This window comes from Glycine max, chromosome 12 (genome assembly GCF_000004515.6).
Source record: "Glycine max cultivar Williams 82 chromosome 12, Glycine_max_v4.0, whole genome shotgun sequence".
NCBI classification, from domain to species: Eukaryota; Viridiplantae; Streptophyta; class Magnoliopsida; order Fabales; family Fabaceae; genus Glycine; species Glycine max.
Window position 1 is genome coordinate 38588343 of NC_038248.2, and position 12369 is coordinate 38600711.

The 12369-nt window shown below is 33.0% G+C and overlaps 2 protein-coding genes across 2 annotated transcripts; one reads left to right on the forward strand and one right to left on the reverse strand.

Moving 5' to 3' along the window:
* The first annotated feature begins 3094 nt into the window (after positions 1-3094).
* WRKY16 (WRKY transcription factor 16) lies at positions 3095-5794 on the forward strand. The gene is made up of 3 exons (NM_001250658.2): positions 3095-3422; positions 3516-3659; positions 5068-5794. The coding sequence occupies exons 1-3, from the start codon at positions 3277-3279 to the stop codon at positions 5567-5569; spliced, it is 792 nt and encodes a 263-aa protein (NP_001237587.2). The 5' UTR covers positions 3095-3276; the 3' UTR covers positions 5570-5794.
* A 1309-nt stretch (positions 5795-7103) lies between these two features.
* On the reverse strand, positions 7104-11568 carry LOC547655 (small GTP-binding protein). The gene is made up of 2 exons (NM_001249043.1): positions 11218-11568; positions 7104-7989 (listed from the first exon to the last, which is right to left on the reverse strand). Exons 1-2 carry the CDS (start codon positions 11436-11438, stop codon positions 7554-7556), a joined length of 657 nt encoding a protein of 218 aa, NP_001235972.1. The 5' UTR covers positions 11439-11568; the 3' UTR covers positions 7104-7553.
* Between the last annotated feature and the right edge of the window lie 801 nt (positions 11569-12369).

The window sequence follows — 12369 nt, forward strand, 5'->3', positions numbered from 1 at the left end:
TTCAAGATGAATTATTTTTCTATTTAATTTCCCAACCACCCCGTCCAAGGAAGAAAACAAGTACTTTCTTGCTTATTTTAATCCCTATTTGAATCCAAATTACAAGGAAACTAAAACTAATAGGAGTATATGTCTTCAAGTCAGACCTAACATTTTAATAATCGTTCATTATCACAATGCTATTATTATTATTTGAGTAGATATCCCAATATGATGTATAACTATTAATAATGAAAATCATCTTATTTTGTATTTTTTTAGATAATTTTATTCTTTATAAATTTATTTATTTTTTAACAATCACCCCCATTACGTTTTAGTCAATTACTTTTTTCTTATTATTTTAACTTTTATTTTTTTTATTTTTTAAAAATATATAAAGAAATACGAAGTATCTCTTTTTCCCTACTTATTATTAAGTATATAGTACCTAAGAAAAATAATGGTGTGATAAAAAAACAACCAGCTGGCATAGTTAATAGTTATAGGATATGATTGCAAAAGTTTAATTATATATAAGCCAATTAGACCAAAGGATAATGAAATCCAAGCGAAAGAATCGAAGCAATAATTCATTTACAAATTAAAATGTCTTCATTCATGTATACGTAATAACTAATAAAAAAACTATTAAGACCTTATTTATTGTTGCTTTATAATAACTGTTTTTAAAACTAAAAAATGCCTTTTTTAAACGGAGGTATATAAACGAGCAAACCGACATTTTCCCCTAGCTGACAAAACATCAATTACAGTTTTGTTTTACTTTTTATTCAGGTTTAATTTTTGTCATTTGTCCCTTTGTTAGGATGACCTGACTACAAAACAGGAGTTAATTAAGCACACAGTAAACAAAGGAATTATAAAACCTGAGATATGAGGGCGTCAACCAGAAAAAAATTATTATTTTCATAGGGTTGAGTGAAATTGATTTTTGTTACTTTAAACTCTAGACATTTAACTTTGGATTAGCTAGACCATCATTAGAGAAAACTTTTGAGTATTTTTTTTATAGAGTTTAATTGATATACAATGTTATAAGTATTTAATAGAAATTCACTTCATTATAAAAAAAATAGAATAATATGATAATAAAGTTATTTCAACTCAAAATTAGTTTTAGATTCCTAATTAATTCTTCAATGTAAAATCAAATAGCTAATCATTTACTTAAAATCATATTAATTGATATTTCAATGTTATTCTACACAATTGATTATAAATCCCAACACGTATTCTATTTGCTAGCTCTTTAGTAGGTGCTGCTCTTTGATGTACCATGCACAAGGAGATCCCACGGCAGCATGGGTGACACCCTCTAATTTACCATCTTATTCCCGGTTCCCCCTCCATTGTTCATTTGAACGAATTCAATTATGCTTGACAAAAAAAAAAAAAACTTGTAATTAATTAATAAGAATTTTGTTTTAGAAAGAAAGTAAAGGAGTGAAAGTAAGTTCTAACATGTTTAACTATAATCAATATATATGACAAAAACCAACATTATCAACATTGTATGATTTACGCACACATATATAATATTATATATATATATATATATATATAATATTTAAAACAAAGTTGCTAAACTTTACAATTTTTACACACATTCTATGTTTCACATATATAATCAACATAACAAAAATCTAAATTGACAAAAACCAACATCATCAACATTTTATGATATTATATATATATATATATATATATATATATATATATATATATATATATATATATATATATTCACTTTCTAAAAATAAAGATATTAAACTTTGCAACTTTTATATGATTTCACCCTCACATATATAATATTCGGAGGAATAATTTTACAATACAATCTGTAAAACAAAAAAATCTTAAGATAAGAAGATAAACTATATCTCTAAAAAAAATTAAAACTTCTAGTTAAGTCATATGAAATTGAGCCTCACAAAACAATACTATGAATCTCACAATATTTGTAGTATGATTTTACTTGTGTATTTTGTTTATAATAAGAGTAACGTCGCAAAAGTGTTTTTTTAGAGTAGGTGCTAGCTCACTGTTTTGGTCCATGTTTAAGTTGCATTGGAGAGGTATTTAAGTTATGTCAAAAAGGTATCTAAGTTAATAAAAAAATTTAATTATGACATGATAGAGAAATGTCCAACACGTGTGCCGTGTTTGAAAAGTATCTAAACATAGCGTTAGTGTTTGTGTTTAACTATTATAATCACGATAAACCTCTAGAGATTGATTGGAAGATCTTCTATGGTTGGCTCATTAATTTGAGTATGTTTTAGCCTATCTATTTGGGTGTTGGGGGAGTTTATCTCTTATAGCGGGGGCACATACCTTCGTGTGATCATGTCCCATTCTTTGGTTCCTAACAATCAAAGTATATTCAGAATTGTCAGCAGTACTAACTATGATTCAAGAGCTTTGCAACAACTCGATCGGCTCAAAAAACCGGTTCAAGAGGTCTAGGTATCAGAGTTCGGCTCAACTTGGGGGAATATATATATATATATATATATATACAAAAAAGAAGAAGGTGGGGAGCATTAATTATATCAATAAAAGAATGAAGGCCAGTCCAATTTTTTTATTTATTAAAGAGTCTCATAAACAAGCTAAATCTTTTTATTGTTTTCACACATCACTGAAAAATCTCAGAAATTTCACATGTTAATTAGTTTTAATAGCACAAGACCAAAAATACTTTGCATTCCACGAAGTACAACATCATAAATCCCAGAAACTCTAAAAACACTCGCACGTATTTTGGTATTATCGAATCACTTGATCTCTAAACTTTGATGCCGTGCCACCAGACACAACCTACACAATATGAAAATATGTCAATATTGTAGCATTACACATCTACTAACCCTAGCTAATACAATACATTATACATATATTATTATATATACATAGACTAATAGGGTCATGACAGAGCAACCAATGAATGAATCCAAAACTTTGTTTATCATGAACCTAACTCCATCAAATAAAATCCCTCCCATATAGTAATGTTTTTATTAATTGGGTATTTGCTCGGACGTCCACAATAAACTACTGCTGCCAATCTGTCACCATGGCGGCTCATATTAAACACTAACCCCAACCCCTTCTCCTCTCTCACTCTCACCATTTTTCTCTCCTCAACCCATTGCCCACTCATCTATTCACTATTTCTATCATATTATAGTTATATAATTAAACATAGCAATAGCAAATTATATATATATATACATCATCCACCACCCAGATTTAATTTCACTCCAACCCATCATGCATCACCGCAGATTCAGCAAATTAATACATGTGGCTGACCCAGATGAGCCCGAGTCAGGGCCCGAGCCCGCCTCAGAAGCTGGGCCTGCTTCTCCTTCTTCCGGTGAAGACACTAAAACTGAAGCACCGTCACCCAAGAAAAGGTTTTTAATTTTAACTTTATTTTTATGTGAATTGGGAAGTTAATTAAACGTCGAAGGGTTCATGTAAATACATGTTCATGAAACCATACGTAGGAGGGAGATGAAGAAGAGGGTGGTGACGATACCGATCGGTGACGTGGATGGATCTAAGAGCAAAGGAGAGAATTATCCACCGTCTGATTCATGGGCCTGGAGGAAGTACGGCCAAAAGCCCATCAAAGGCTCCCCTTACCCAAGGTACTACTACTATAATATATACACATTCATTTACCTTAATTATTTTCCCTAACCATGATTTTTTGGCTTAATAATTAATTAGCACATGTTAGTTATCTTAAGTTTGAGTGGGTGTGAATTGGAACGAAGAATGCTAAATATCATTTGGAATAAGAATCAAATTTAGAAAGTTAATTGAATAAAAGTTCTGTTCTAGAAATGGAAGTGCAAGGGGGAATATTTTTCGTCGGCGCCGCCCTCGCCGCCGGCGTAGAAAAAACCGGTTAGAGGCGGCTGTGCTAAAATGCGCATCGGGGTTGTGGTGATAGTTAGGGTGCTATGACACCTCACGCGGGCCTGAATCGCGTTGCCTTCACGCTACAATAATTACGGAATATAAAAATCTCTGGAGCCGGAAGCCGTCATTATCTATGTTTAATCTTTTTGTTTCTGAAAGAGAACCATTTTTTTTTCTTTTCAGTTTATCCCATCTCATTTTTATAATTGTTTTTTATTATTTGCTTCAGCTTCACATAGATAAACCAGTTTAGCTTATGGATTATATACCGTGACCACTCACCAGAATAAAAGCATGTGAGATTGTGCATGTATGTTTTTCATGCAGCATTGTGTGCACCAATACAGAAAACTGTGTCTATAATTGTGTCAACTGTGTTATCAAATAAGTTAGGATAACTTGGCTACTGAACAAAAATAGTACATTTGCCAACAAATAATCAAATTTTTTATGCAACAACAACAAGTAATCAATTTTGAATCATCTGATGTCAACTTTGTATGTACATACTACATATCTGTCATTACTCATCATACTTGCTGCATATAAATGTATAGGAAAATGAGGTGTACTGTGTGAAGAAGAAGAAAAAGATTACAACCATTTGCACCAGATATTATTATTGCTTTGAATTTTATAAAATCAATTTTGTGTAATTGAAAATCATTTTAATCTCATTTTTTTAGATATTTAATATTTTGAAAAATAGTTTAATTTGCAACAAAAAAAAAATGTAATGAAAGGTTAGCACGTAGTAGTAATATTGAGCATGCAAAGGGGGATTCCGTACTCGAGTTTCACATTTCAAGTAATGATTAATAATTAGGCATGGGACAATATGATTAACTGAGAAAAATGAAAAATAAATAAATAAAAGTTGAACGTAACCCTCCATTAAGAAATAGAGATTGAGAAACACGCGCTTATGATTCGGCAAAATCCATGAAATGAAAGTGCCATTTTCCATTGGTTTGGATTATCATGCCAATCCACATCACTCTTCTCTCTCTCTCTCTCTCTCAACATTTTCCATAACTAATTTTCTTTTCAGACAGTACAATACAGTAATTTTCAATTAATTAGCAATTAAGTAATTAATAAATAATAATTAATTTGAATCTGGAAATGCAGGGGATACTACCGATGCAGCAGTTCAAAGGGGTGTCCCGCAAGGAAGCAAGTTGAGCGAAGCCGTGTGGACCCCACAAAGCTCATAGTCACCTACGCTTATGAACACAACCACTCCCTTCCTTTTCCAAAATCAAATTCTTCCGCCGCTTCCGCCGCCGTAAGCGACGGCGCAGCCGTCTTGCCGATAGAGTCCGCCGCCAGGTTTCCGCCGGAGGAGGAGATGACGGTGTTCGCGACAGACTCCGACCTCGAACTCGCCGGCGACGCGGCGGTTCTTCTCAGCCACCACCACCACCACTTCGGCTGGTTCGATGACGTAGCGTCCACCGGCGTCCTAGAGAGCCCGATCTGCGGCGAGGTAGATGACGTGGCGGTGCCGATGAGAGAAGAGGACGAGTCGCTCTTCGCCGATCTCGGCGAGTTGCCGGAGTGCTCGGCAGTTTTCCGGCGGAGGAATATTCCGGCGACCAGCGCGATCCGGTGCGGCGGCATCACAGGATAACGCGGGTGGACCCTTTTTCTGTAGTCCCGCGTTGTTGCGTAGTGGTTATATTATATTAGCCGCCTGAAAATCGTGGGCTATTAAAAAAAGTTGGAAAAGTAAAGAAATAATTAATTAAATAAATTAATTTACAATTCATGGATTTCTTTTTCTTTTTCTTGCGTTGTACATTTGAATAAACAATTGATTACAGCAAGCTACCTTCTTTTGCAGAATTGATCAGCCATTGTTTTTTTCTTGTTTTGTAGATTAGAATTTAGAATCCACCACCGCATCCACATGCATCTCATTATAGTGAAAATCCACCATCATTGTTACGAGATTCTCTCCAGAAGAATGAATAAGGATCTTATCCATAATACAGCTAAATTCTCACTCTAGAAATGAGTTGAATAAATTTTTCAAGGTTTAGTATATATTTTTAATTCATAAAAATATGATGTATTTTAGTATTAGTTTTTATAGAAATGTCATTGCTAATGTTTAATAATTGCTAAAATTATGTAGTTTTAACCTTTGTTAAAGGGCTAAATCACGTTACTTTTATTAAATGTTGAAACTAAAATTTGATATGATGTTTATGAAGAGTAAAAAGAATCTATCGTATTTCTAGGATTAAAAACATTTAAGTTAAATTTAAATCGTAGGATAAAAAGTACAAATAAAAAATCTGTACAGTTTTAAATTCAACTTTATAGGAAAATTCCTATTTGTTATTTTGTTGTCATCTACAGGGGTGAAGCTACATTTGTATTCAGGAGCGTCCTCCCCCTTCTCACCTCATTTTTTAAGAATTCTTTATTTTATACGTAATAAAATTTGTGATCATATGACGATTATATTAAAAAAAAAATTATCTCCTTCTTGTATGATCATGCATTTCGTGCAGGTAATGATAATTCCAGTACGTGAAATTAGAACATTAAATTAAAATTGTTGTTAAGTAGACCTTATACGTGAAAAGTTTTATAATTATCATTTTGGCTATTCCGTAGAATGTTTGAAAGAATGCGAGTTAAACATTTATTCTGTATAGTGCCTTTTTAAGGAATATGCTAATGCAGAGAATCCAAATCCATCTGCTAATGGTCATATGGAATTCCCTAGCCTTCTTAGCCAACTCGTGTAGCCTAAATTCCTAGCATTTTCCTCCATTCCAAGTAATGTTTTATACGCAACTCGTGAACCTATCCTTTCATGGTCCATAACGAATACCAATACCAACCAAGGTTCGATGTCTCCATCGTATAAACAAGACAACATGAATATCACTCATTTCCACTATACTAAATTTAATTTTAAATGATAAGTGTTAGATGAATTCAAATTTACAAGAGGTTATCCTTATTTTATTATTTTATTTTAAAAGTATGTATTAACATCAAGTAATTCATAAGAAAATTTTAGTTCAACTTTGATAACAAGTTGTTCATAAGAAAATTTTAAAAGTATTTTAGATGAATTGGTTAAGTTAAATTTTACAGGAACAAATAAAGTTTGTAATGAATTAAATAAAAGCCTAAAGTTCAAGTAGTAGAAACAAATAATTTTCTCATCTCCGTAAAAACTTCAGAAGACAATGGAAATTTTAACCAATATACTTATTAACTTTAGAAACAAATAATAACTAACTACCCTGATAACGAAGATCCATATGGTCTAGGGCATTTCAACAAAACTAAATTCTAAACAGACGTTCGAACTGTGAATAGCTGCACCATAATTAGAGCATAGCAAATATCGAAATCCTTCAAATAAAGCTTAACCTATATGAACTTTGATGTAGACCTATTTGTTTGAAACACGTCTTTGGAATGACCGTTTCACGGAAGCATAATCCTGCGTATGGATGATGTTTGTAAATTGTAAACATTGTTCAAAACAATATGCAAGACTAGCCTTATTCTACATGGTATCACGATTCCAGTGTAGGCATTTACAAGATGAAACAGGCTATAAAAACCAACTGCCATAGATGAAGCATCTAGTTTGAGCAGCACCCAATTTTCTTCAAAACGGAGGAATCGTCTTTCACATTTATTGTCTGTCCTTTAGATGGGACAGCAGAAGAACTGGCATTCTTGCCGGCCTCAACAGTTCTCTTGCTCACTATTCGGTATATCTGAGAAAGAACCTCTGTAAATGCATTTTCAACATTGGTTGCTTCTAATGCAGAAGTTTCCATGAAGTAGAGAGATTCCTTCTCCGCAAAAGATTTTCCATCTTCTGTTGGGACAGCAACAAGGTGTCGAAGATCCGACTTATTTCCAATAAGCATGACCACAATGTTGGGGTCTGTGTGATCTCTCAACTCTTTCAACCATCTTGCAGCATTCTCAAATGTAGCACGGCGTGTGACATCATAGACAAGTAAGGCACCAACAGCTCCTCGGTAGTAAGCACTAGTAATGGCACGGTACCTAATACAGAAACACAATTCAAGTGAGTTGATGTAATAGCTGGCACAGCAATAGAGAAACTTCTCCGCTGGTAAGATTAAATGCTCCCTACTACTACATTGCAACAGAAATTTAGGTCTAGTTCAGCTTCTCATAGACATCTCATCAGAAAATTTCATTGTGCTCTTAATGACCAGCTTTAGAGAAAAGAGAGGATGTTTATCTAAAAAGGCAAAACTCAAGTGTAGTATCTTTAGTACTAGTGCTACTGTTTTTCACAATAAAAAATGGAGTTATACTATATTAATCTGCTCATTAAAGGTTGGAATGAATGCTCAGCATGGGCTATCCAGGAAAAACTCCAAGTTTAATTGAAGAATAACACTTAAATATTATCCATTTCAAAATTAGAACCTAACCTCCGCAGAAAATAGTTTGCTTGGAAATATGTTATCTTTAAAGAATATTGTTACGTAGATTTGACAGAATATCATCAGATCCACATGGAACACTAACTGATTTTAGTCCATTCCATTATTTTAAGTGACAAATAACAGATTTTAGGGGAGCAGGAATTCATATTAATTAGGAAATAGGAACCTCCTGTTTGATTAATGGGAGTAAATGCGACTAGATTCAACAGCTACATACTTGCCTCTATTCTCCATATACTACCTATAAAGGGGGAAGTAAATAGATTAATTAAGCAATCATTGAATAAGCTCTTATCAAACGAGAACTTATTCATAAGCTTGAGTAAGCTAAAAGAATTAAAAAATATATTAAAATAAGTTTTAAAAAAACTTATAGAAAGGTCATAAGCCATTTCTAATATTCTATAAGCGCAAATATGTTGTTCCAAATGTCTTAGTGTATTATAATTATATATAGATGTTTTTAGGATAACTTACAACACATGTGAAACATGTAATCAACTCCACCGTATTATCCTAGCCACATAAAAAGTTGATCACCACCTAGGTATTAAAGATAAGTCCGCCAGGGGCACATAATCAGTATGGATGAGGCTTGCAAGATACAAATGTACATTCAGAGCCAAATTGGACTGCTGTCCAAATAAGGGAATTTAAGTAAAAATGACATATATATTCCTTGGCCAAAAGTTCAGATTCTTAATGCTTGCATGTATATGTTCCCAAAAACAATGAATTATGAGAAAAATTCAAAAGGCAAAGGAAGCTATAAGATAATAGTATCTACATGTTATCCTATTTTATTAATATATTATATAACCTTCTATGTTGTTAAGAGACTAACCTTCAAAATAATATGAAATTAGAAGCTCCTTAAGGCTCAATCTCAGCAATGCAAAGAGTAATACCTCGTAGAAGTGAAAGTGTACATTGTGCAACTTGTTATTTACTCACAATGTTTAGACGTTAAAATCATTTTTAAGCAAAAAACAAAAACTTATATGAACTTAAAAATAGACTTGTGTACTCTAGTTATCAACATCAGAGTGAGCTTCTTAAAAAATTATGATGACCGGAGCAGAACAAATTTTATTTCAATATTTTAAAATCAAACCAATCATTAAAGCTAAGAGGAGGATATACTAGCAAGTTTTCACGTAAGATATTGAATGGAGCATCCAAGCTTACAAGTTACAACATATGTGAAAGCTAAGATGGGAGAAAACCATTGTTTCATATGTAGGCATTCATTTGAGTCAAAAAATAGTTTTAGTTAAATGGTAGAAAGTTAAAAAAAAAAAAAAAAAAAAAGAGTTAAAGCATAAACCGGTGTTCACCACTTCACCTAGTTCGACTGGCTTGTCCAGTTCTTATGGTTATTTGCTCAACCGGTTTTGTGGGCTAAATCAACTAGAACACCTAACCAGTTCACCAACTCTTGGGCTGAATCATTTGGTCTGGTCTGTTTGTTTATAAGAAAAACTTGAAGCAGTGTTCTTTAAAAGACAATTGTTAAGTAGTTGTGCCAGAAACCATGTCAGAAACCCTTTTCCCTCCCTATCACCACCCCTTCATTTAACCAGGTCCCACCCTCATCATATGTGCACCACCAAGTCTGGAACCCTAGCCTAACCATCCTCACCTAAGACTCAGCTCTCTCTAGCAAGATTTCTGACCAGTTTCTGTTGACACATCTTTTGTCAGCCACTTTCCAGCATGCTCATCACTGTTGTGGCCAGCCCATTACCATTTTGGCCTTGCTGTTTTAGAAATGTGTGTTTAGTTATCAAATTCTGATGTTTGATCATTAATTATGAATGTCTTTAATTTTAGATTTTTACTTTTATTTTTCAGCATGTGTATGAGCAGCATGATTCATGCTATGTGTATCTTAAAACTTCAAAATAGCAGTCATCCCACTATCCTGCAATATCATTTTGGGGTCAGTCACTCCACACTGCTACTTGGGATTAAGAATTAAACTATATACATCTATACTCAGACACACTCTCTCAAGTATACACAAAAATTTGAAGTTTACAGATCCATATAGGGGTACCAGAGCAACAACCTTTAAACATTATATAATGTAGTATAGCAGTTTAAATGGTCAATTGCAAAATAACCTGTTACCACAACCAATCTCATGTTCTTTTTATGGAATGAAGCATTATCAGATACTTCAAACTTACAATAATTTCACAAATAACTTAGTATTAAAAAAGGAAAACAATAAAAAAAAAACACAACTCCGAAGAACTTATCATACTTCACAGTACCAAAGCAATAAGAGCTTTAAGAAACAACCAGAACTTTCACAGCAAATTAGCAATAAGATGAAATGACATTTCAAGGAAATAAATTCCCCAGCCAAGTATTTCCTCAAACCCTCAATTCGATCAATGTTAGGACGTGCTTTTGCATGATTTTTACACCAGTCAGTCACCAATGATTCACGAAGTCTATGCCTTTTGATCATACTCTCACAAAAAACATACCTCCAGTTTCAACTCTATATAAAAATTCGAAGTACAAATAATTACATATCAACAAACGCCGTACCAGAGCAACAAAACTCCAATCCTTCAACATAACACCATACGATGCAATGAATCAAGCCATTAAAAAAGTTAATTCAACCAAACCCACGCTCTCGTTGTCAAGCGAAGCAGTATCCAAAATCACAAAATCATAAAAAGTTCCCAATAATTCACAACAGTAACAAAAGTTCCAATCACAATCAGAATCACAGATCGAAGTTTCAAGAGAGAACAATTAAGTAAAAAGTCACGAAGAGGGAAAAAAAAAAAAGAACCTTTCCTGGCCAGCGGTGTCCCAAATCTGAGCCTTGATGACCTTAGCATCGATGTTCAAGCTCTTGGTGGCGAACTCAACCCCTATGGTGGACTTGGACTCCAAATTGAACTCGTTCCTGGTGAAGCGCGAAAGCAGGTTGGACTTCCCCACACCAGAATCGCCGATCAGAACCAGCTTGAAGAGGTAATCGTACTCGTCATCGCCCTTGTACCCTGCCATAGATGATCGATGATACCTAAAACTCCTCTAAGTGACTCACTATAAACTGATCGCTGTAAATGCTACGTTACAGAACAGAGAGAAAGGGAAAAGGAGGGAGGGAATTTGGGGTTCGCGAAATTGGAATTTTAAATAAAAAAGAAAAAGAAAAGGGATTGAAATTGAAACTTAGGTGAGCGTGGTTGTGGGAATTAAATTAAATGGATGGAGATAATAACAAGCCTCTGGATTGTGGGGATCGTGTAGTGCGCCGTCGTTAATCAAACAAACTAAGTAACCAACTACCAAACCCTTCTCCTTCTCCTTCTCTTCTCTTCTCTTCCTTTCCTTTCTCCTTCTGTTCCTGCACCAGTTGCTTCCCTCTGTTTTACTTTTAAGCGCTCTTTCCTTCGCACCACCCACTGAAAATATAAAATAACATCAACACTTTTAAACTATAGTAACAAACAATAAATTAAAATATAAATTATAAAATTAAAAAAATCATTTTTAAGAAACTAAAAATATAAATTATAAAGATTAAAAAATATATTCTTTAACTTAAATGTAACGGAACCAAATGAGTAATATAGATTATTATTGTTATTATTATAAAACATACGCTATACATCCATAGTATGATATTATAAAATAATTTTATTCTCTATTATACAAATTATTTAGAGTTTAATGGTTATCTATTTATAGTATACAATAATTTTATATTATCATCAAATTATAAATTATAATTAATATGACTTTTAAAATAATTATTTTAAAAGTTAATAAAGTTATAATTGAATGAGTGCATAACTTATTATGTCAATTATTTATATGATAAATTTCTTAATTTTAATAATAATTATCTAAAATATCATGCCAACAATCATTTTTAGTAGATTAATAATGTAAAATTAAATAATCTTGTTAGTTTAATTTGCTCCAATGAGTA